Below are 21,702 nucleotides of genomic sequence, written 5' to 3' on the forward strand. Positions count from 1 at the left end.
TTGCAGTTTGGATCAACGGATCTGATCATATATGCTGATGTGGGTCCAATAAGTTTCTTCTACAAAGGACTGTAAAGTGACTTTCTTTTTACCATTTTTTTAACAATTACAGTTCCAAAGAAATTAAAGATATAATCTTAGCATTTTCAGACTAACCATAATTATCTAACGAGGAAGTCTAAAGACTCTAAGCTGAAAGGAGCCCTTGCTAAAAAGAGGTGAAAGGGCTCCCCCATTGGCTGCACATCACCAGCCAATACGAGAGCCCTTTCACCTCTTTTTTGCAAGGGCTCCCTTTAGTCTAGAATTCCTCTATGCTACAATTGTGAGACAACGTATATAAATGGTGAATTTTCTAACTACACGTTTAATTAAGACCCATTATTTCTAACAGTGACATTAACCAAATCCCTCTCTGCATCATCCAAGAGATGGTGTCACCAACACCAACGGTTGGATTAATTTTAAATCAAGGGCCTTAATCATCATTGCTATTTATATTTTCTAAATAGCAAGAAAGAGGAGAACTGTTTGAATTCTTTCTTTCTTTATATAGATCCCTTTCTATTAAGTGTAAAATGGGTACAGACCAATTTAAGGTGAGTTATTGGTAATTTAAGTAACTATAGGTAATTTTTGAAACTGGTTGTAGACGAAAAAAGAAACGAGAAAGACAAAGAAAAAAAGGACAGAAGAAAGAAAAATTTTCCAATTTTACCCAATCTAATTCTGTTTCTTAAAAGGATATGCATAGAATAAATCAATAAAAGGAAACATTCTAACGGCAAAATATGCGGACTTAAATAACAATAACAAGAACCCTGAAAATTCTAAACAAGCAAAGGCCAAGTCGCTGCCAAGTTGTTTCTACCCTTTAATCTGCACTTTTTCTCTCTAATTAGGTTAAAATTTAGCCTCCCCGAATTGGGTTTTATCTGAATTGTCATATTCTTTTTCCAAATTACTATTTAATTGGTAGAGAGTCAATTTCTTCTACAAGAAATTCAACGGAAGAATTAGTAAACTCATGAACTGATCTTCATCTTTACTTGGGAATAAAAAAAAAAAGCTCTGGTGGAGTGAATTGATGGGCGTGCGAAAGATGTTTATGTTCGATACCCATTTGGATTTGGTGAAGGGAGGATCAGTAATTGAAGGTCTTTGCAAAATAATGGCTCTGTTTGTTAGTTATTGCTGGCTTTTAATCAGAAACTCTATGTTTTATCCAATCAGTTTCATAAGCAGATATTTTTTCAGGTAATAAGAATTCAGAGACTGACTTGTTGCTTCATTGATTTTATAGCTCTTGTGGGTTTTTATTTTAAAGGATTTTTTGTGGTTAATTATATTGATCATGTTTTGCAGATTTCTGATAGGAAACAGAGTTCAAAAGGATAATTTGAATTCTGATGTTCCTCTCCATAAAGAGAATAGAATTGTTCCATCAACAAGTTGTTCAGTAAGTACTGAATTGATACCTGAACTTTTCAATTTTGATTCGAAGTATGATAATTTCAGTGAGAAGGAGGAGGCTTCCAGTTTAAGTTTTAAGTTTCAGTTACTGAGTTCTGAAGAAATCATAAGAAGTTTAGAGAGATCAGTAGTTTCTGTGGATGAAGGAAATGCGTTGACTACCGATGTTCGCAAGTATAATTTCTCGTGTGAGAAAGACTTCACTGGTTTCGTTGAGGAACCCGAAATTCAGAGTGTTAGTATCAAAGGAGCTTATGTCAATTCAGAAGGCGGTGTTATTCGCAATCAGGAGATACCAAAGAGTAAATTTGAAGATGGATTCTTGTTGCGGAGAGATTTTCAGCAATTTGAACCAAAAACAGCACTAGTTCATGTGAAACAATTCGACAATTCCAGGAATGGTTTTCAGCAATTTGATCAAAGTTCTATTGAGGATCAAATGATAGATTCAAGCAGCAATGGCTTTCTGTCTAAGGGAAAATTTGATGGAGGAGAGGTACAGTTAGTGGAAGAAATTCAAAATTCCAAAGAAACTTGTTTGAAGAATTCAGGTAATTTGGAGGCAGAATCTCTCAATTTCAGGAATGGTTTGAACCAAATCAATGATTCCAAGCCGTATATTTCAGATAATGAATCCATCGTTGTGAGTGATGTGTCTTCTCCAATCAATTATTCAGATATGTCCGACGAGTTTCCTTCTGAGGATGAATTCAGGAAGCCTAAATGGGAATGGGAAGACACAGATGAAGAAGAGATTGAACCAATGAAAGATTTCAAACCAGAGGTTGTGAATTGCAGAGAAATTCAAAATTCAAAAGAAACATGTTTGAAGAATTCAGGTAATTTGGAGACGGCATCTATCAATTTCAGCAATGGTTTGAATCAAATCAATGATTCCAAGCCGTATATTTCAGATACTGAATCCATCGTTGTGAGTGATGTGTCTTCTCCAATCAATTATTCAGACCTGTCCGACGAGTTTCTTTGTGAGGATGATTTTAAAAAGCCCAAATGGGAATGCGAAAACAAGGACGAACAAGAGATTCAACCAATGAAAGATTTAAGTGACTTCAGGCACAAACCAAAGATTAAGAATTACAGGGAAACCAAAATGCTAATGGATTTTGAAGAAAAGGTACAATTAGTAGAAGAAATCCAAAAATCAGAAGGAATCCATTTGCAAAATTCAGGTCATTTGGATACAGAATCTCTCAATTTCAACAGTGGTTTGAATCAAATTAATGATTCCAAGCTTTATATTTCAGACACAGAATCCGTCATTTTGAGTGATGTCTCTTCTGAAATCAATTATTCAGACATGGATGATGAGTTTCTTCGTGAGGATGATTTCACAATGTCCAAATGGGAATGGGAAGACACCGATGAAGAAGATATTGAATGGATGGAAGAGACTCTAAAATCAGAAGAAACCCATTTGCAGAATTCAAAGATCTCCAATGAATTTTGCAAACCTAAATATGAATCAGAAGACACTGACAGACCGGAGACAGAATCAACGCATGAGTCCGCAAAAACTCATCAGCAAGCTTCATCAAACTCAGACTCTGATGATTCAAACGAATTGGAGTCTCTGTGGGAACATCAGGATCTGATAGAACAGCTGAAAATGGAACTGAAGAAAGTGAAAGCAACCGGACTTCCGACAATCTTAGAAGAGTCCGAAAGCCCGAAGATCATGGACGATCTGAAACCTTGGAGAATCAAGGAGAAATTAGTGCAGGAGGATCCAATGGGTGAACTACAGAAGTTCTACAATAGCTACAGTGCGAGGATGAGGAAATTTGATATCTTAAACTATCAGAAGATGTATGCAATAGGTGAGTAAAAGCTTTTTTTCATTCCAACTTCTAATTATTTCTTATTTTAATTATTGATCCCTTAGTTTAGCTCTAACTACCAGTTCTTGTAGTCGGTAACTAACAATTTTTACAGTGATCAAAACAGCAATACACTTGATTATATTCAAACAGTATATATTTTTCAAAGCTTCACATCCATATACCTTGATTTTACTTTCAGGTTTAAAGCAAAAGGTTTTTTTCATTCCAACTTCTAATTATTTCTTATTTTAATTATTGATCCCTTAGTTTAGCTTTAACTACCAGTTCTTGTAGTCGGTAACTAACAATTTTTACAGTGATCAAAACAGCAATACACTTGATTATATTCAAACAGTAAATATTTTTCAAAGCTTCACATCCATATACCTTGATTTTACTTTCAGGTTTAAAGCAAAGGGTTTTTTTCATTCCAACTTCTAATTATTTCTTATTTTAATTATTGATCCCTTAGTTTAGCTTTAACTACCAGTTCTTGTAGTTGGTAACTAACAATTTTTACAGTGATCAAAACAGCAATATACTTGATTATATTCAAACCGGATATATTTTTCAAAGCTTCACATCCATATACCTTGATTTTACTTTCAGGTTTTCTTCAACTTAAGGACCCACTTCAACCCACTTTATCTCGGAAATCCTCCATTCCAGCTATCACATCGCTTCTATCACAGAATATTTGGCTACGAAAGCAGCAAAAATCCGACACAGACCCATCAGAGAAGTTTCTCAAGGAATTACAAAGTGACTTAGAGACAGTATATGTTGGGCAAGCATGCCTCTCATGGGAATTCCTAAACTGGCAGTACAGGAAGGCCAAGGAGCTGCCGGAAGCCGACCAATATGGCCGCCGCCGTCAATACAATCAAGTGGCCAGCGAGTTCCAGCAGTTCCAAGTAGTGGTGAGAAGGTTCTTAGAGAATGAACCATTCCAAGACCTCCCCAGGGTTCAAAACTACGTAAAAAATCGATGTGTTCTTCGAAACCTTCTCCAGGTTCCGGCAATCAGAGGTAAGCAAATTCTAACTTTCTAGTGAATGACTGATTGATTAGTCACTTTGAGCTATATTAAGGCCTAATTGCATTGCAGGGGATTGTTTGAAGAACAAAATGGAAGGAACAAGAAGAGATGATGATCATGCCATTTCGATCAAAATGCTAGAACACCTTATGCAGGAATCGATGATGATTTTCTGGGAGTTCATCAAGGCAGACAAGGATGAAAAGGCTGTGATCTTGAAGGGATTTTTGGGTACACAGCCAGAGCTCCAAGACCCTGCAGATTCAGAGCTCTTCATGAATATCCAGGCAATTCTTCAAAAGGTAAGCATTCCTCTCTTGTATGTTCAAGTCATTCTCATGATAATCCATGTGCCAAACAAGTTTTTCATGAGGATGCATGGAATTCATGAAATCCTAGAAGAAAACACATTTATAAGCTCTGCATTTTGTGAAATGGCTGTGTGCATTCATGAAAGTTCAAAAAAAAAAGGCTACTGATATTGGAAGTACCATGTTTTGATAATCACACTAACCCATCTTGTATTCTTTAAACAGCTGTTGAAAGTTATTACAGTTGGGATTGAGCCTCTAGCTCATTGGTCAAGGCATTGTTCTCTCGAACCTCGTGGTCAGAGGTTCAATCACAGTTTACCTACCAAAAATCATAAGTAATTACAGTTCCCAAAAAGCTCTGGGAGCCAAACTAAAGAAGAAAAAACGAGCTGAGCATGTGCAATTATTAAAACATTAGCTATAGGCTGCTGGTATTCACACTACCATGTTTTAATAATTGCACTAACTTGTCGTGTCTTTTATTGTTTAAATAACTGTCAAAGGTTAATACAGTTCCCAGAAAGCTCTCAGAAGCCAATTAAAACATAAAAAACAAGCTGAGTGTGTGCTATTATTATAGCATGGTAGTGCCAACATCTGTGGCCAAAAAACCCTGTTTATGCTCTTAATTCTTATTATAGCGGAAAAATAACTATTTCCTTTTGCTTTGTCTTGTAATACAGAAAGGGAAGAGGCTGAAAGACTTGGAGAGAAGTGGGAACTGCCTAGTGAAGAGGTTCCAAAAGCATCAATGCAGATCAGATCCAGCCCTTTTCTTCTCAAAAGTAGACATGAAATTGGTTTCAAGGGTGATGAGAATGTCAAGACTAACAACTGATCAGCTAGTATGGTGTCAGAGTAAATTGAACATAATTACGTTAACAGATAGGAAGCTTTACAGAGAGCCATCATTTTTGCTCTTCCCATGTTGAAATCCATAGTCTTTGTGGTAAATCGTTTACCTCAGTTCCACAATACCATTTTTATTTATGTAATTCCTCCCAAATTACACAATTTTGGAAGGAAGCATTTATTCACAGAAATAGCTTGAAGCAGTTGTTTTACACATGTTTATAATGAAGACTCTGGTCTAAGAGTAGACATACATTATATGGTTACATTCTACATGAAAATCCCATTGTATCTTCCTTTATTATATCTCCTATACCTTACTATTTCTTCTCTTTGAATAGAGTTTCCTAAAAGAGAGAAAGTCTATCATAAGGATTGTAAAACTTACATAAGGGAATGAGTTTATAGTTTCTATGTGATCATCTCATAGTCATCTTATAATCTGTTCCTTTATTTGTTTCCTTTTTTTGGTTGTGATTTAAACTAGTAATATATTTTCATGCTAAACTTCTCACTATAGTTTTCTGGAGCATGAAATTCACTTTCTAATGACTGATTTCCATTTAAATGCTATATTTACCCCTTCTTTATTTTCAGTATCCCGTTTTAGAAGTGTTCTTCCTGTGCTGCTGGAGAAAGGAGGTTAAGGGGGCTTGATTTTGTAGAAAAAACTAATCTTAGAATTTTGTTGGCAAAGTCTCTCTACCTTGCTTGAAAAACAGAAGCTTCTGTATCTAATTTGGGTTTGCATCTTTGATCGTCTCTTATTCTTACCACCAAAGCATAGTTGAGGAGACAGAGAGATAAGAACAAAGATGGCTCTGGATTAAAAAGCTCTCTGTCTTGCTTGAAAAAAACCTTCTGGATCTAATTTGGGTTTGCATCTTATTGCCTTTTCTTCTTAGTCTGGCTAGCTATGCCGTCATGTCAGTATGCATTATGCCACCTAGATGTTGCTATTGCCTATGCCTAAAGGGCTTTAATACATGGGCTCAATACGCATTGCATTATGCCACCTATATGTTGCTATGGGGTGAAGGGCTTTAATACATGGGTTCAATACGCTTATATACGCATTGCATTATGCCACCTAGATGTTGCTATGGGGTAAAGGGCTTTAATACATTGGTTCAATAGGGTGGCCCAGTGCATAAGGCTCCCACCATTGTGGGGTCTGGGGAGGGCTAGATGTACGCAGCCTTACTCCTGCTTTGCGGCTGTTTCCGTGACTTGAACCCGTGACCACTAGGCCACAATGGAGCAACCTTACCATTGCGCCAAGGCTCGCCCTCTTGGTGTGTGTATATATATATATATATATATATATATATATATATATATATATATATATATATATATATATATATATATATATATATATATAGAGAGAGAGAGAGAGAGAGAGAGAACTGTTTCTACACACAAGTGTAGATTAGTTATCTACACACTAGCTTAAAATACAGTGAAGGCCCATATTGTTTGGGTGATCCAAACCATTCATTTGATTGGCCCTCACATAGATAGGGTGTCCAAAAAAAATGAGCTCCATATGATCACCCTAAACCCTTCGATCCGTGGAGGCAAAAAATGGACAGATTTGTGAGGGTTTATAAACGTCCATTTTACCTCCACAAATCGTAGGGTTGGGATGATACTATAGAGCTGAGTTTTTATGGACACTCTATCTATGTGAGGGCCAATCAAATGAATGGTTTGGATCACCCAAACAATATGCCCTCCACTGTATTTTAAGCTAGTGTGTAGAAAACTTATTATCTACACTTGTGTGTAGAAACCGTTCTCTCTCATATATATATATATATATATATATATATATATATATATATATATAGAGAGAGAGAGAGAGAGAGAGAGAGAGAGAGAAAACGGTTTCTACACATATGTGTAGAGAGTTCTCTTAAAATACAGTGGGGGCCCACATTGTTTGGGTGATCCAAGCCATCCATTTTAAAGGCCCTCACATAGATAGGGTGTCTACAAAAAATCAGATCCATAGGATCATCCCAACCCTACGATTTGTGGAGGTAAAATGGATGTCTTTAAACCTTTACAAATTAGTCCATTTTTTGCCTCCACAGTTCGAATGGTTAGGATGATCCTATGGATCTGATTTTTTGTGGACACCCAATCTATGTGAGGGCCTTAAAATGCGCCATGATATTGAAGTACAGATATCAAGTGATACTTGTTAATAACTTCTTGGTTTTGTGATAATTTGTAAAATACATATGCTTGGGACAAGAAAGATAAGTTACAATAAATCTGTGAATTATTATTTCGAATATTCGAAATAGAAAGTGAGATCTATTTCTTTATCTCCCCATGAATCGTATGCTTGTAACAATAAGGACAGAATTTTCTCAAGTCCAATCGACTAGGCGTATTGTGTCGATTTTTTTGAGTAATATATCTGGAAATGCCCCGCGATTCCTTATTTAAATCATTTCGGACACAACTGGTACATTCCAAAATAACTCTTATTCTGACATCTTTACCCTTGGCCATGAACCTCCTTTGGATTTTGGAAGAGTGGACGAAAGCACTTTTTCATTCTTTCATATACTAGGGGATTTCGCTTGGAAAAGAAAATGTCCCATACTAACGGATTCGGGTCCATAACCATGGGTTCCAATGCACGAGATCTTGTAGCACTTACCAATGAGGCCCTATCAATTAGTATTACACAGAAGAAATCAATTATAGACACTAATACAATTAGATCAGCTCTTCATAGACAAACTTGGGATTTGCGATCTGAGGTAAGATCGGTTCAGGATCATGGGATCCTTTTCTATCAGATAGGAAGGGCTGTTGCACAAAATGTACTTCTAAGTAATTGCCCCATAGATCCTATATCTATCTATATGAAGAAGAAATCATGTAAGGAAGGGGATTCTTATTTGTACAAATGGTACTTCGAACTTGGAACGAGCATGAAGAAATTAACGATACTTCTTTATCTTTTGAGTTGTTCTGCCGGATCGGTCGCTCAAGATCTTTGGTCTCCACCCGGACCCGATGAAAAAAATGGGATCACTTCTTATGGATTCGTTGAGAATGATTCTGATCTAGTTCATGGCCTATTAGAATTAGAAGTAGAAGGCGCTCTGGTGGGATCCTCACGGACAGAAAAAGATTGCAGTCAGTTTGATAATGATCGAGTGACATTGCTTCTTCGGTCCGAACCAAGGAATCCGTTAGATATGATGCAAAATGGATCTTGTTCTATCGTTGATCAGAGATTTCTATACGAAAAATACAAATCGGAGTTTGAAGAAGGGGAAGGAGAAGGAGCCCTCGACCCGCAACAGATAGAGGAGGATTTATTCAATCACATAGTTTGGGCTCCTAGAATATGGCGCCCTTGTGGCAATCTATTTGATCGTATCGAAAGGCCCAATGAATTGGGATTTCCCTATTGGGCCAGGTCATTTCGGGGCAAGCGGATCATTTATCATAAAGAGGATGAGCTTCAAGAGAATGATTCGGAGTTCTTGCAGAGTGGAACCATGCAGTACCAGACATGAGATAGATCTTCCAAGAGGAATAAGATGAATTGTATCAATATCCGTATTATTTTGTATATTGTATACATGGGAAGTTAAGGATCCTTTTCTTGATTTGTTCTGTATAGATCAAACGGCTCCAATCCGTTTTTTATTCTTTATTCATAGTTGGAAGTTCCCGCGACATAACATAATAGATCGGTAACCCGACATTTGGAGAAAAAAAAGGGGGGGGTCTTCTCAATATTCCTTGGTCTCAAGGAAAGATGATCAATCCTGATAAAAAAAAAAATAGAACAAATAGAGAAATGGTTTGGATCACCCAAATAATGTGGCCCCCACTGTATTTTAAGCTAGTGTGTAGATAACTTATCTACACATATGTGTAGGAACCGTTTTCTCATATATATATATATATATATATATATATATATATATATATATATATATATATATATATATATATATATATATATATATACTATTAAATAATGTAGGCCCCATCGGTCATAGACTCATAGTATATCATTTAAAAGAAGAGCCTATTTTTCTTTTCCATGTGACTCCATCCAAACATAAGAAATACTTTTCTGAGAAAGAGTTCGTCTTCTCTTATGTGTCAAACCAAAAGGGCATGTTTGTCATTTGACCTTCATTTACTTCATGGGGCAATGCATGTAATTTGTTGCATGGCCTCAATTGCAAATTTGTAAATTAATTCATTTAAAGGCCATGCTTGGTCATTCGACCAGTCAAAAATAATTTTTGAGAGGTTGCAACTTGCAACAAAACTCCTTTTTGAATGCATAATACATCTTGTTGTGTCCAAAATGACCTCTGAAGTAGTGTTTATTTAACACCAATGTATCAGAATTTATCAAATTAAAAGTAGATTTTCTTTTCTCAAGAATTTAAACTAAATACAACCATGGATTGTGCAAGATTGTATTATATTAGAGGGAAATGATAAATGCGCCCCTTTTCATTACTTGGGACACCCTACTGTAGTATATCGATGACTGCAAATGGGCTGATGTACTTCACATTTGAAGGAATGAAGGGACCCGATTGCCACGCACAATGCAATTGGGGTGTCCCAGGTGATGAAAAGGGGCGCATTTATCATTTCCCTATATTAGACTGTAGATAGAAGCGCCCCAAAAGTCTACCCATGCAACGAACTGTGTTTGCTTTAGAAGAAGCTAGGAAGGGCATACCATGACCCCGAACTTTAACCAATGAACCAATGAACCAGGTAACGTAGTTCTATAGCACACAAATAGGCAAACACCCTCCCTATAAGTTGCGTAATCACCATCTCACCATGGATGAATTGTGGTTATGCATCATCCATTCATTGTGGGTCCCAGGCCCAAGTGGCATGCCACATCTAGGGCCTGTTTGTTTTAGATTATGATAACCGATTGTAGAGCCCCCAACCGATTATTAGGCCTAAAATTGCACTAAATTTGAGTCCAATAATCGGTTGGGACCTTGGGAACTCCACAATCGGTCGTCATAATCTAAAACAAACTGGCCCTCACAGTGAACCCACCATTTTAATGATCCAATTGTGGCTCAACCATGGATTTTTTGTCCCTTCGAGACAATCCATAGTGACTTACAAATCAAATGTCAGGAAAAGCAAAAAACTCTAGTGGCCCCACCTTTGGCTTACCTCCCCCACCTTAGATCTTCCACAGAGTAAGAAGCATCCTAGTCAAATGATCTTCACTGTCCAATTTAAGGTCTTATAAATAGACGGTCCAAAATTATATACATCCAGATCCGCATACAACATGAGAACACAAATCATTGGATGGTTAGGATCTTCACATCAACTTCGATTTACGATTTTGAGCCTACGCCCAATAAATAAACCCAATGAAAAGAATCTCTCTAGTCTCTCCCCACGTGTAATAAAACAATAAAATGGAATTATTGAATGGGAAATCATATATATTCACCCCCTATTCTTCTCCGGGCTAGCCTACATGACATTGAGGTGGCCCAGGGAAGAAAAAGGGTAGAATATATAATTTCCAATTATTGAATTAGCATCCCATCTAACAGCCGTCGGATAAATTTATTTCAGCCGTTCGATCTAGGGCAATGAACCCAATCACCCTTTTTATACCCACTCTCTCATTCTGCCCAAAACCTCTGCTTCTTTCATCTTCTCGTTTTTTCACCGAGAGAGAAAGAGAGAAAAGATGGTTCAAAGGCTCACGTATCGAAAGCGGCACAGCTACGCCACTAAATCCAATCAGAACCGGGTCGTCAAAACCCCAGGTAAAAAAAAACAAAAAAACAAAACCCTAATCATCTCTTTCTGAACCCTACCATTTCTTAAAACCCTAGTTTTTGTTATTCACGATCCCGATCCCGATCCGATCTCTTTGTTCCATACACGTTTTTGTTTCGTGTTTCAATTCAATGATTTTCATTTTTTTTTAATGGTCAATGCTTTTGCTATTTCTTAGTCGAATCTGATATTTATTCCCCTTTCTATAAATCTGTTAAACCCTAGTTTTCTCTAGCGCTATTTGATTTTAGGGCATTTGGTTTCTATGTTCTTCTCCTTCTTCTTCATAGATCTGTATATCGTTGCCTTGTTTTTTGATATATATAGGGAAATGATATCTGCACAACTGTGTTTTAATAACTGCACAAACCCATTTTGTCTGTTCTATTTTAATTGGCCTGTGAGAGCCTTTTGGTAACTGTAATCACATTTGACACCTCTTTAAATACTAAAAGACAAGATGCGTTAGTGAAAATATCAAACCATGGTTGTGCTGATATCATTTCCCTATATTATATATAGATGTGTGTGTGTATAATTGAACTGCATTTCATCGTATCTAATTTTGATGCTGTCTGTGTTGGATTTTAGGTGGGAAGCTGATCTTCCAGACCACGAAGAAGAGAGCTAGCGGGCCAAAATGTCCGGTCACTGGAAAGAGAATTCAAGGAGTATGTGATTGTTCAGTAATTTTACTTATTGAATGCTTAACATTTTGATGTATGTTTTTATCTAGTTGCTGGAAGTAATTTTGATTTGGTTCGTTTATTGATTTTTAGACCATACTGTTTTATCTGTTGCTGTTTTTTTTATTGCTTTGCTATGTTTGTTTGATATTGCATGCTTCTTTTTCTTCTTCTTTATATCGTGCTTTCTGCTGTACATGTTAGGGTTTAGGGGTTTAGGCTTTAGATTGTTGATTTTTAGCAGAGTAATACACTTGGGCAATTGTAAAAATCTGCCTCCCTTTGGCATTTCGTCAATATTGTTTTTTACATCAGCTTATTCGCGGGTTTGCCGTATGCACATGAAATATGCCTATAATATTAGTTCCTTGTCTTCCTTTTTTTCTCTCCACATTTGCGAATGGCACTATTGTTTTTGTTGCATGTAGATTGTTATTGGTTATGAAATGGGGTTGCAATGAGAATCACTCATCATTAAAAAATCAAAAAGTTCTAATATCTATTAAACAAATAAGGGTACCTATGTTTTGTTATGACTTTGCCCCTAACTTTTAAAAGTTTTCAACTATAGTTTATTTCATAATCTTTTTTTTTTCTATTTGCAGTTTTCTTCATTATTTTCCCAGCATGTAGATTGTTATTGGTTATGAAATGGGGTTGCAATGAGAATCACTCGTCATTAAAAAATCAAAAAGTTCTAATATCTGTTAAACAAATAAGGGTACCTATGTTTTGTTATGACTTTGCCCCAAACTTTTAAAAGTTTTCAACTATAGTTTATTTCGTCATCTTTTTTTTTTTTTTTCTATTTGCAATTTTCTTCATTATTTTCCCACCATCTTGAGATAAAATGAGAGGCCTCTACTGTGTTTATCCATTTGACTTGAATGTCCTTTTCTAATGCCAAAACCTGTCAGTGACATTGTTATCTATGGTAGATGTGAGCTATGAATATCATCAGCTCCATGCTTGTTTTCGTCACTTTTTTGCCAGCTTAAAATGCATTTTTGACACAAAAAATATTAGTTCGTAACCTTGAAAGAGATAGTGAGACATTGTGCTCACTGAATGAAATTTTAGCTTAAAAGACTTATTTTTGTCTGTTTCATCCTTCTGGAATACCTTCTATTTAGAAACTTTTTTCGGTCTATTACTATGGAAGACTGAAAGAAAGGGCATGCTTGTGCTTTGCTTGTTGGGATTTCTTTGTTTAAGTTGAATCGTTTCCCTTAAGGTTGAGGGTCATTCGCTGAATACTGAATGCCTTTTTTGGGGTATCGAGGTTGATCCTGGGCTTTTGGGTATTACCAAACTCCATCAAGGAGTTCCTTGATTTGAGAAGACTTTCCATAATTACTAGAAACTTCCTCATTGGATGGGAAGCTCGGTTCCCTGAAAACTTCTTTCGGAAGCCAATTTCTTCTTCTTCCCAAATTTAGAGGAGACACACTTCCCATACGCTTCCTAGTCTTTTCCTCCTAATTATGTACGCTTCATGTTTGAGTGATTATTTCTTCCGAGAAGAATATTTTTCTCCTTTTGATAATGTTGAATGAAAGCGGGTGAGCCTTGGTGCAACGGTAAGGTTGCTCCACTGTGACCTGGTGGGTCACGGGTTCGAGTCACGGAAACAGCCTCTTAGCAAAGCAGGCTTAAGCTTGCGTACATCTAGCCCTCCCCAGACCCCGCAATGGCGGGAGCCTCGTGCACTGAGCCGCCCTGATAGTGTTGAATGAGATTCTTTTTCTATGCACTGTTTAAATTATCTTTCAAATAAAAATGTTGAAGTAAAGTATTTAAAAAAGAGTGCATCTAAAACTTGAGAACTCATCTTAAGTTTCAAATAAAAATTATGTGGATCTTTTTCCAAAAGCTTAGCATTAAATATACATGAATAAAACATTTCGCTGAAAAATATTAAAACTTATAATTCTAAGTAGTCTCAAAGTCTTCTTATCTATTTGTAATCCTAACCTATATTAAACCTTCTTCTATGCACTGTTCAAATTATCTTTCAGAAAAAAATGTTGGAAGGAGAGTTTTTAAAAAAGAGTGCATCTAAAACTTGAGAACACATCGTCAGTTTCAAATAAAAATTATGGGATCTTTTCCCAAAAGCTTAGAGCATTAAATATACATGAATAAAACATTTCACTATAAATTATTAAAATTTAGTTATAATTCTAAGCAAGGTTTTAAATCTCGGTTTCGGTTTCGGTACGAAATTTCGGACGAAATCTTGTAAAAATTTCACCGAAATTTCGGTGATTTCCGAAACGTTTCACCGAAATTTCACCGAAATTTTGTACTTCACCGAAACGTTTCACCGAAATTTCCGAAATGTTTCACCGATATTTCCGACCGAAATTTCCGAAACGTTTCGGCGAAGTTTGGTACTTTTTCGACTCACAGTGAATTTCGTTTCGGTTTCGGCCGAAATTTAAAACCATGATTCTAAGTAGTCTCAAAGTTTTCTTTTCTTTTCTGTTTGTAACCCTAATCTATATTAACCATTCTTTTCTAGTTCTTGTTTGCTTCCAATGAGGCGTATTCTATGAATAGTTTTAAAACTCCCCTTGCATCCGCGTTCCGCATTTTTTCCCTACAAAGTAAATAAAAACTTCTTTGCCTCTCTCGAATTATGACCGCGTCAACCGAGTACTTGACCGCGTCGTGCCAAGTCGACTAGGATTTTCTTCGGTCGTGTTCCGCTCAGCATCTGCGTTTTTAAACAGTGATTATGTGCATCATGCTGACGTTCAATGTCGCTTCCCACACAATCTCTTTACTATCTTTAGGGCATTTTTTAAAATGATATCTTTAGAGCTTTTTGCTTCCCGCTTTATCTTTCTGCATTACTTCTCACATCGGTTCCCACTCTGGCAACAATGGATCTTTCTCTATAATTCATCCTTATCTCTTGGACTGCTACTGATCTGGATGACTTGAGGGAAGTTACTCATAGGACTGTTTAGTGAATAAGTTGTCTGTTACCACTTGTAGTGGGCTGTAGGGTTCTTGTTCTTTAAGGTCATCATACACACTCCAGTCTTTATCTTTCTTTTCTTAATAAAATTTCTCATCATCTCAAAGAACATTAAAATGTTCTAGAGTACCCCTTCTCTATATCGGTGTGGCGACAATTTCATTAACAAGATATGAGCATTCTCAAATATCTCTAGTGTATTTTTTTCAAAATATTGTGACTTTATCAGAATATTTTCATAAAATCCCCAAATAATCCTGATATTTCAAAAACAAAAAAAATACTGTGATACGCTCATTTTTATCATTTATTGTAAAAAATGTCACGAAAATATTGCTATAATTTTATGATGTTGTTTTCTTATTCTTTATATTTTGAGTCGTGAAGATGTTTTGTTATTCTTTATATTTTTTTATATTCTTGTTTTTTCTAGTTTTTCCCATGTAAACCTAAAATAACTATAAATTTAAAATCTCCCTAAATATACACTTCCCTAGATGTTCCCGAAGCAAAAATTTGTGTCTATGTATACGAACCCAATCTTATTCCCTTATGAAAGCAAGAATAGACGTGTATGTGTTCTACATATGCACACTAAATATAAAGCTCTTTAAGCAAGCAAATTGTGGTTTGCAAGGCATATGGGTGCTGTTAGCTACTACAGCAAGGACCCCATGTGATGTTCTTCTATATCTGATTGTCCCATACATTCCTTGAAGAATCTAATGGAATCCTTTTTGTGAGTATTCTATAAGGATACTTAGATACTCAATTATCTTTAAGAATCCCAGTATCGTAAAAAGGGAATCCAAATATAGTTGGTAACAGTGTAAGACAGCATCCCATGATTTTATGTTTACCTCACCGTATGTTACCCTGTATTTTTTAGCCCGCGCTATGAGCTATATCTCTGTTTTCCACTGGTTAAAACCTCGCTGAGTCTGTCAATGACTTGCCCTAGGCTCTTCTTTAACTTGTATTTTTTCTGCCATAATCTTCTTCTGCTGATCTTTCCTTGATGTTTTTGCATTCTTTTATTTTTTGTTTTCTTTTGTTTTTCAATTGATCCTTGCTAGAATTGTAGTTCACAGTAGCATTATTTTTTACATTCATTAGTTACAAAGATCTGTTGAATCTAAGAGGAATATTGTTCTAGACTTTTGGCCTCTATTTATGTAGCTATTAATTCTGTTTACATTGATTCTGAGTTCATGTATGCCTGATGTGATTAATACCCAAATGTAGATGAAATCTGTTTCTTTCATTCATTGCCTGTATAATTGTAGCTATTAATTTGGTTTATATTGTTTCCGAGTTCTTGTATGCCTTGTGTGATTAGTAATTTAGTACCGAAATTGGAGATAAAATCTCTGTTTCTTTCATTTTCTGTCTATCTTTTATGATTATTTTTTTGTTTAAATAAGTGTATTTTATTTGTATTTGTATCTTCTTCATGAAATTAAGTAGAACATTGTTCTTTACACTTTTATGTTTCTAAGCTGACCTCAAATACAAAGCCTTAGACCTCTAGGTAATAAATGCTTGTAAATGTATCTGGTGAATTTACATAGTTTTAAATGGGCTGCTACACATGTATTTGTTTGCTGTTTTTTTGTACTTTTCTGGGGTTTTATTCCATAAATATTTAAACAGCTCAATATCTTGTTGAGTCTCTGTCATTAAGAAAAAAATATCCTGTTGAGTAGCAGCAGTGAAATTTCTTGTAATTAGACACGGGTTACTGTATATGTTGTATGTGCTTAAATTATTATCTGATCCTTTTATAATTCTCTTTCTTTATGTGTCCATTATTTTTTAGTTTGTTTGAGTGGCCATTGATGTTTTGAATCTTTACCTGGATTCTATTTTCACATTCTAATTTTGCAAATGAGCACCATATAAGTTCCACTGCTAACTCAGATTTAGACCTTTCTATTATTTGTGGTGCTTTATCAGGACTACTTCCTCATGTTCAGTGAGTTTCACAATATGCATTTTTCATGACAATCTCTTTTATGAGAAGCTTCAATTAGTGGCTTGAGGCATTTAATGCCTTCCAGTAATTTCAGTAGTAACCAAGGTTTTAAAATTCGGTTCCGGAATGCGTTTCGGTCCTTAAATGAAATTTCGTACGAAATCTATCGAAATTAAATAACCTAATATTTTATCCCGTTCAAAATTTCGGCGAAATTACTGAAATTTCGGTAATTTCGGCTGAAATTTCAGGATAATATTAAATAAATAATAAAGAAGAGATTTTTTGGTCATATCCCTTAAATTTCGGGGAAAACAAAATTTCAAAAATTTGGTCGAAATTTTGTAACGCTGCGATTTCACCCAATTTCGATTTCGTTCTCGACCGAACCCAGAATTTCGGTTTTGGTCTCTACTGTAATGGAAACTTTTCGGTTTTGATTGAAAATTTCAGTGGAAAACTTGTAAATTCAAGGAAACCCATGGAAACACATGCAAATGATATCATTTAAAGATGGAAACTTTAGGAAATGCTAGAATAAGCACAAAGACACATGTAGAAACCATCACATAAGTTTACCATTTCAAAAAAAAGAAACCATCACATAAGCAAGACAACTATCCATAATGGTTTAAACACATCAAACACAGTGTGACATGCATTGTTGCGCATGTCTAATAATTTAGTACATACCAAAATTTCACATGTAATTCAAATAATTATTTATTTATAATAACGGCATCACATTTTGCAAGCAATTCATATAAATATAATTATGTAATACATACTAATATAGTATATCACTCTTACACTTACAATTTTGTTCATGCATTTTGGTTGTTTCGCATTTTTGTCTTTTTGTTGTTGGTGTCAGTGGAAACTTTAAAACTATGATAATTGCTAGCCACCACAGTACTTTTGGAATCATAATACACGAATCCTTCACAAACATGAAGTATTGAAGTGTCAGGAAAAGATATCAGGATCTATGTCACAAATGTCATTCTCGGGAATTTCTCAGCAAGGGAAAATCTCGGGATATATTAAAATAATTTTTTTTCGGGTTTATATCGGGAAAAAAACAGTAAAACTAAAATTATTTAAAAAATATCTAAAAATATTAAATTTAGGAAAAAAATATAAAATAAAAATATTAGGAAAATACCGGAGATATTATCGGGATATTTTTTGATAAAAACGAAAATATCGCTATATTTTTAAAATATCGGGATTGGTTTTGGATTTTGTCGTTTTATCAAAATGTTGTGATAAAAACCCTATATTTTGAGAATATCGGAGATATTTGTGACATAGATCAGGAAAAGGATAAGCAATACATGCCAATTATCTATGTCACAAATGTCTCCGATATTTTCAAAATATAGAGTTTTTATTGTGAGATTTTTATAAAATGACAAAATCCCGAACTAATCCCTAGATTTTAAAAATATAGTGATATTTTCGTTTTCATCATAAAATAGCCCGATATTATCCAATATTTTTATGATATTTTTATTTTGTATATATATATATATATATATATATATATATATATAAATAATTTTAATTTTACCGTTTATTTCCCGATATAAGCCCGAAAAAATTAATAAAAATAAATAAATCCCAAGATTTTTCTCCTTGCCCAGAAATTCCCTAGAACGACATTTATGATGTAGCCAATTATTATCAATCTGTATCCTAGTGTAGTTCATTTTTCCTTACGATTTGGGTAAGTTTGGTCCATCCCACATGTATTGGGTCCAATTAATTTTGTGTGGGTTTCATCTTATCAGATTCTCTTGCCTTTGTGTTTTCTAGTCTTCCTGAGTATACTGTGTTGCAAGTTGAGGGAGACTCCACAATGTGAATAAGAATCTAAATTATTAAAGCATGGATTCTTATTAAAGGATCTCACTTAATATTGTACGGTATGTTGACTGTTTAAAAACTTCCCACTCCTAAGTCATTGAACCAAGTTGACTTGGTTCTTGTCCTACTGACTTGATCAGAAGCCCATTGACTTGCCAAGTCTTTAAAAAAAGATTAAAAAATATTGCAGTGCCAAACACTGAATTGCAAATTGACCTGATTTTATCTGATTCTCTTGCCTTGGAAAATATATAACTTGTGTTTTCTAGTCTTCTTGAGTATACTGTGGTGCAAGTTGAGGGAGACACCACAATGTGAATAAGAATCTAAAATATGAAAGTATCTCATTTAATATTGTACGGTATGTTGACTGTTGAAAAACTTCCCACTCCCAAGTCATTGAACCAAGTTGACTTGGTTTTTGTCCTACTGGCTTGATCAGATGTCCATTGGCTTGCCAAGTCTTAAAAAAAAACATAAAAAAAATTGCAGTGTCAAACGCTGAATTGCAAATTGACTTGGTTTTACCTTGAGAGTTCTTGTCTGATTATGCATTTTCAAATGCCGAGTACAGCTAATCATGCTTAATTAAATTAATTCAATATTTTCCATTAGCTTCGCTTTGAATCAACGATAAAACAGTTATTAATTTAGCAGTGGAAACATATTCTCTTTGCAAATCTTTGTTGTCCACTGTACAAAGCTGTGTCAACTTATCATTCCCTTAGTCCAGTTAGCACCTTACTTGGTCAGGGCTAAATTGCTTTCGATGGTTGTACCCTTCGCCATCCTCATGAGGAATTGAGGTACAATATCCACAGACGAAAAACAGCCCAAAGTGATGCAACATGAAAACAAGTTTAACTGGAAGCTTATCAATATCAATTCTTATATTATGCCTCTCTCTCTCTCTCTCTCTCTCTCGTGGCTGACCATCACTTTTAATTAGATTAATTCAATATTTTCCATTAGCTTCTCTTTGAATCAACGATAAAACAGTAATTAATTTAGCAGTGGAAACATATTCTCTTTGCAAATCTTTGTTGTCCACCGTACAAAGCTAGTTCTTGCTTGTTACAAAGCTGTGTCAACTTATCATTCCCCTAGTCCAGTTAGCACCTTATTTGGTCAGGGGTAAATTGCTTTGGATGGTTGTACCCTTTGCCATCCTCGTGAGGAATTGAGGTACAATATCCACTGAGAAGAAAAACAGCCCAAAGTGATGCAACATGAAAACAAGTTTAACTGGAAGTTTATCAATATCAATTCTTATATTATGCATCTCTCTCTCTCTCTCTCTCTCTCTCTCTCTCTCTCTCTCTCTCTCTCTCTCTCTCTCGTGGCTGACCATCACTTTGTTTTGATGTCAATGAGGCTGTCCTCCACCAGAATGTGTGTTTCGCTCTGAACTACTTTTTCTCTTTCTAATGACTTAATTTGTGTTTCTTCTTTGTTATGTTGCTGATCTGTACTTTCTTATTCCTGTACTTTCCTTAATATTTTGATATGTTTACTTTGGCTATCTCATCACCTTGTTGATTTGCTATTGTTGCTTCAAAAGCTAATGATTCCAAATCGTCCCCACTAATTTGCATCTAGTTCTTCTGAACCAGAATTGTGCATATGTCATAGCTAGAAAGGTTCTGATCATTGTGAAGCGTTTGTGGTTGTTGGTCAATGGTGTTGAAATGAGTTTTTCATGCTTGTTTGCTGAGAAAGGTTTTGATCATTGCGAAGTGTTTGTGGGTGTTGGTCGATGGGGCAATGTCGCCATTGTCTCTGTCTTGTTTTTGGTTATTTGGCTTCTAATGCTCCTATCAAAACCAATACAAATAACTTTCATCTGTTGAACTTACAAGCTTAGATCCTTTTTCTGAAGGTTACACACTCTTCACCATTTGCATTGGGAACAGACTGATAATATTAAGTTTTGTTTTCAGATTCCTCACTTGAGACCTGCAGAATACAAAAGGTCTAGATTATCCAGAAACCGGAGGACTGTTAACCGTGCCTATGGAGGTGTTCTCTCTGGGGGTGCAGTCAGGGAGAGGTGGGCTCCTGTTTTTCCTGTTCCCACATGTTTTTATACATGTGATTTGTATCTTATATTGTGTTGTTTTACACGTGGTTTTTGCAGGATCATTCGAGCCTTCTTAGTGGAAGAACAGAAGATTGTCAAGAAGGTATTGAAGATCCAAAAGGCAAAGGAAAAGGTTGCGGCAAAGAGCTAGAAGGATAAGAATATAAAAGCAAAAGCTTTTGAGTTTTGTTTGCTCGAAAGAAATTTTGACTTTGATGATGATGAGTTATTGCAACCATACTTTGAGAGAGAGTGCATTATGAGATCCTTTTTGTGTCTTTTAAGTTGGTTTTGAACTTTGTGTTTAGTTCTTCCATTTGACAACTTCACAACTTTGCCCGTCACCTATGCTTTATTGTCTGATTATTCGTTTTTCTTGCCAACTCTTTCAAATTGATATATGATATTAGATTAATGCTTTAGCATCTTTATCTTTCCTTTTATTGATACTTTTTTTTACTGTTCTTTACTGCTTCCATCTACACATGGTGGTGAAAATGAGATGCAACTGGGGTTGTCGATGTCTTTCTTCATAAACCCAGTCCATTGTTTCTGATCCTGTACCACTCGAGTTTTTTTAATCCAAATGCTTAACTCTTGCTGACAAATTGGTGTATGATATAAACTACTTGCGGAGGAGTTTATTACGAATTGTCATACTATAGTTTTTATTTTCATGGCAAGGTTGACTAGTTTTTTATTGTTCGTGATGAAAAATTTCCCCCCCAGTCAAGGTGTTTGAATCAAATTTTGGT

At 35.4% G+C, this 21,702-nt stretch overlaps 2 protein-coding genes across 2 annotated transcripts; both read left to right on the plus strand.

Annotated features, from left to right (window-relative positions):
• Positions 1-784: 784 nt before the first annotated feature.
• LOC143848720 (uncharacterized) lies at positions 785-5,938 on the plus strand. Its single transcript, XM_077357719.1, has 5 exons — positions 785-1,257; positions 1,366-3,311; positions 3,924-4,343; positions 4,423-4,655; positions 5,351-5,938. The coding sequence occupies exons 1-5, from the start codon at positions 1,088-1,090 to the stop codon at positions 5,597-5,599; spliced, it is 3,018 nt and encodes a 1,005-aa protein (XP_077213834.1). The 5' UTR covers positions 785-1,087; the 3' UTR covers positions 5,600-5,938.
• Positions 5,939-11,180: 5,242 nt separating this feature from the next.
• Positions 11,181-21,376, plus strand: LOC143848494 (large ribosomal subunit protein eL34). Its single transcript, XM_077357449.1, has 4 exons — positions 11,181-11,338; positions 11,943-12,022; positions 20,808-20,917; positions 21,005-21,376. The coding sequence occupies exons 1-4, from the start codon at positions 11,260-11,262 to the stop codon at positions 21,096-21,098; spliced, it is 363 nt and encodes a 120-aa protein (XP_077213564.1). The 5' UTR covers positions 11,181-11,259; the 3' UTR covers positions 21,099-21,376.
• Positions 21,377-21,702: the final 326 nt, after the last annotated feature.

The sequence above is a fragment of the Tasmannia lanceolata genome, unplaced genomic scaffold, assembly GCF_043159265.1.
Source record: "Tasmannia lanceolata isolate RefF3 unplaced genomic scaffold, GAP_Taslan_0.1 ptg000016l, whole genome shotgun sequence".
NCBI classification, from domain to species: Eukaryota; Viridiplantae; Streptophyta; class Magnoliopsida; order Canellales; family Winteraceae; genus Tasmannia; species Tasmannia lanceolata.

What these genes read in the sequence shown, in the direction of transcription:
- LOC143848720 (XM_077357719.1), top strand. Translation starts at nt 1,088, where the DNA reads ATGGGCGTGCGAAAGATGTTTATGTTCGATACCCATTTGGATTTGGTG. An exon ending in ATAAGCAGATATTTTTTCAG is followed by an intron (nt 1,258 to 1,365) that starts GTAATAAGAATT and finishes CATGTTTTGCAG; the next exon opens with ATTTCTGATAGGAAACAGAG. An exon ending in CCAGGTTCCGGCAATCAGAG is followed by an intron (nt 4,344 to 4,422) that starts GTAAGCAAATTC and finishes ATTGCATTGCAG; the next exon opens with GGGATTGTTTGAAGAACAAA.
- LOC143848494 (XM_077357449.1), top strand. Translation starts at nt 11,260, where the DNA reads ATGGTTCAAAGGCTCACGTATCGAAAGCGGCACAGCTACGCCACTAAA. An exon ending in CCGGGTCGTCAAAACCCCAG is followed by an intron (nt 11,339 to 11,942) that starts GTAAAAAAAAAC and finishes GTTGGATTTTAG; the next exon opens with GTGGGAAGCTGATCTTCCAG. An exon ending in CTGGAAAGAGAATTCAAGGA is followed by an intron (nt 12,023 to 20,807) that starts GTATGTGATTGT and finishes TTTTGTTTTCAG; the next exon opens with ATTCCTCACTTGAGACCTGC.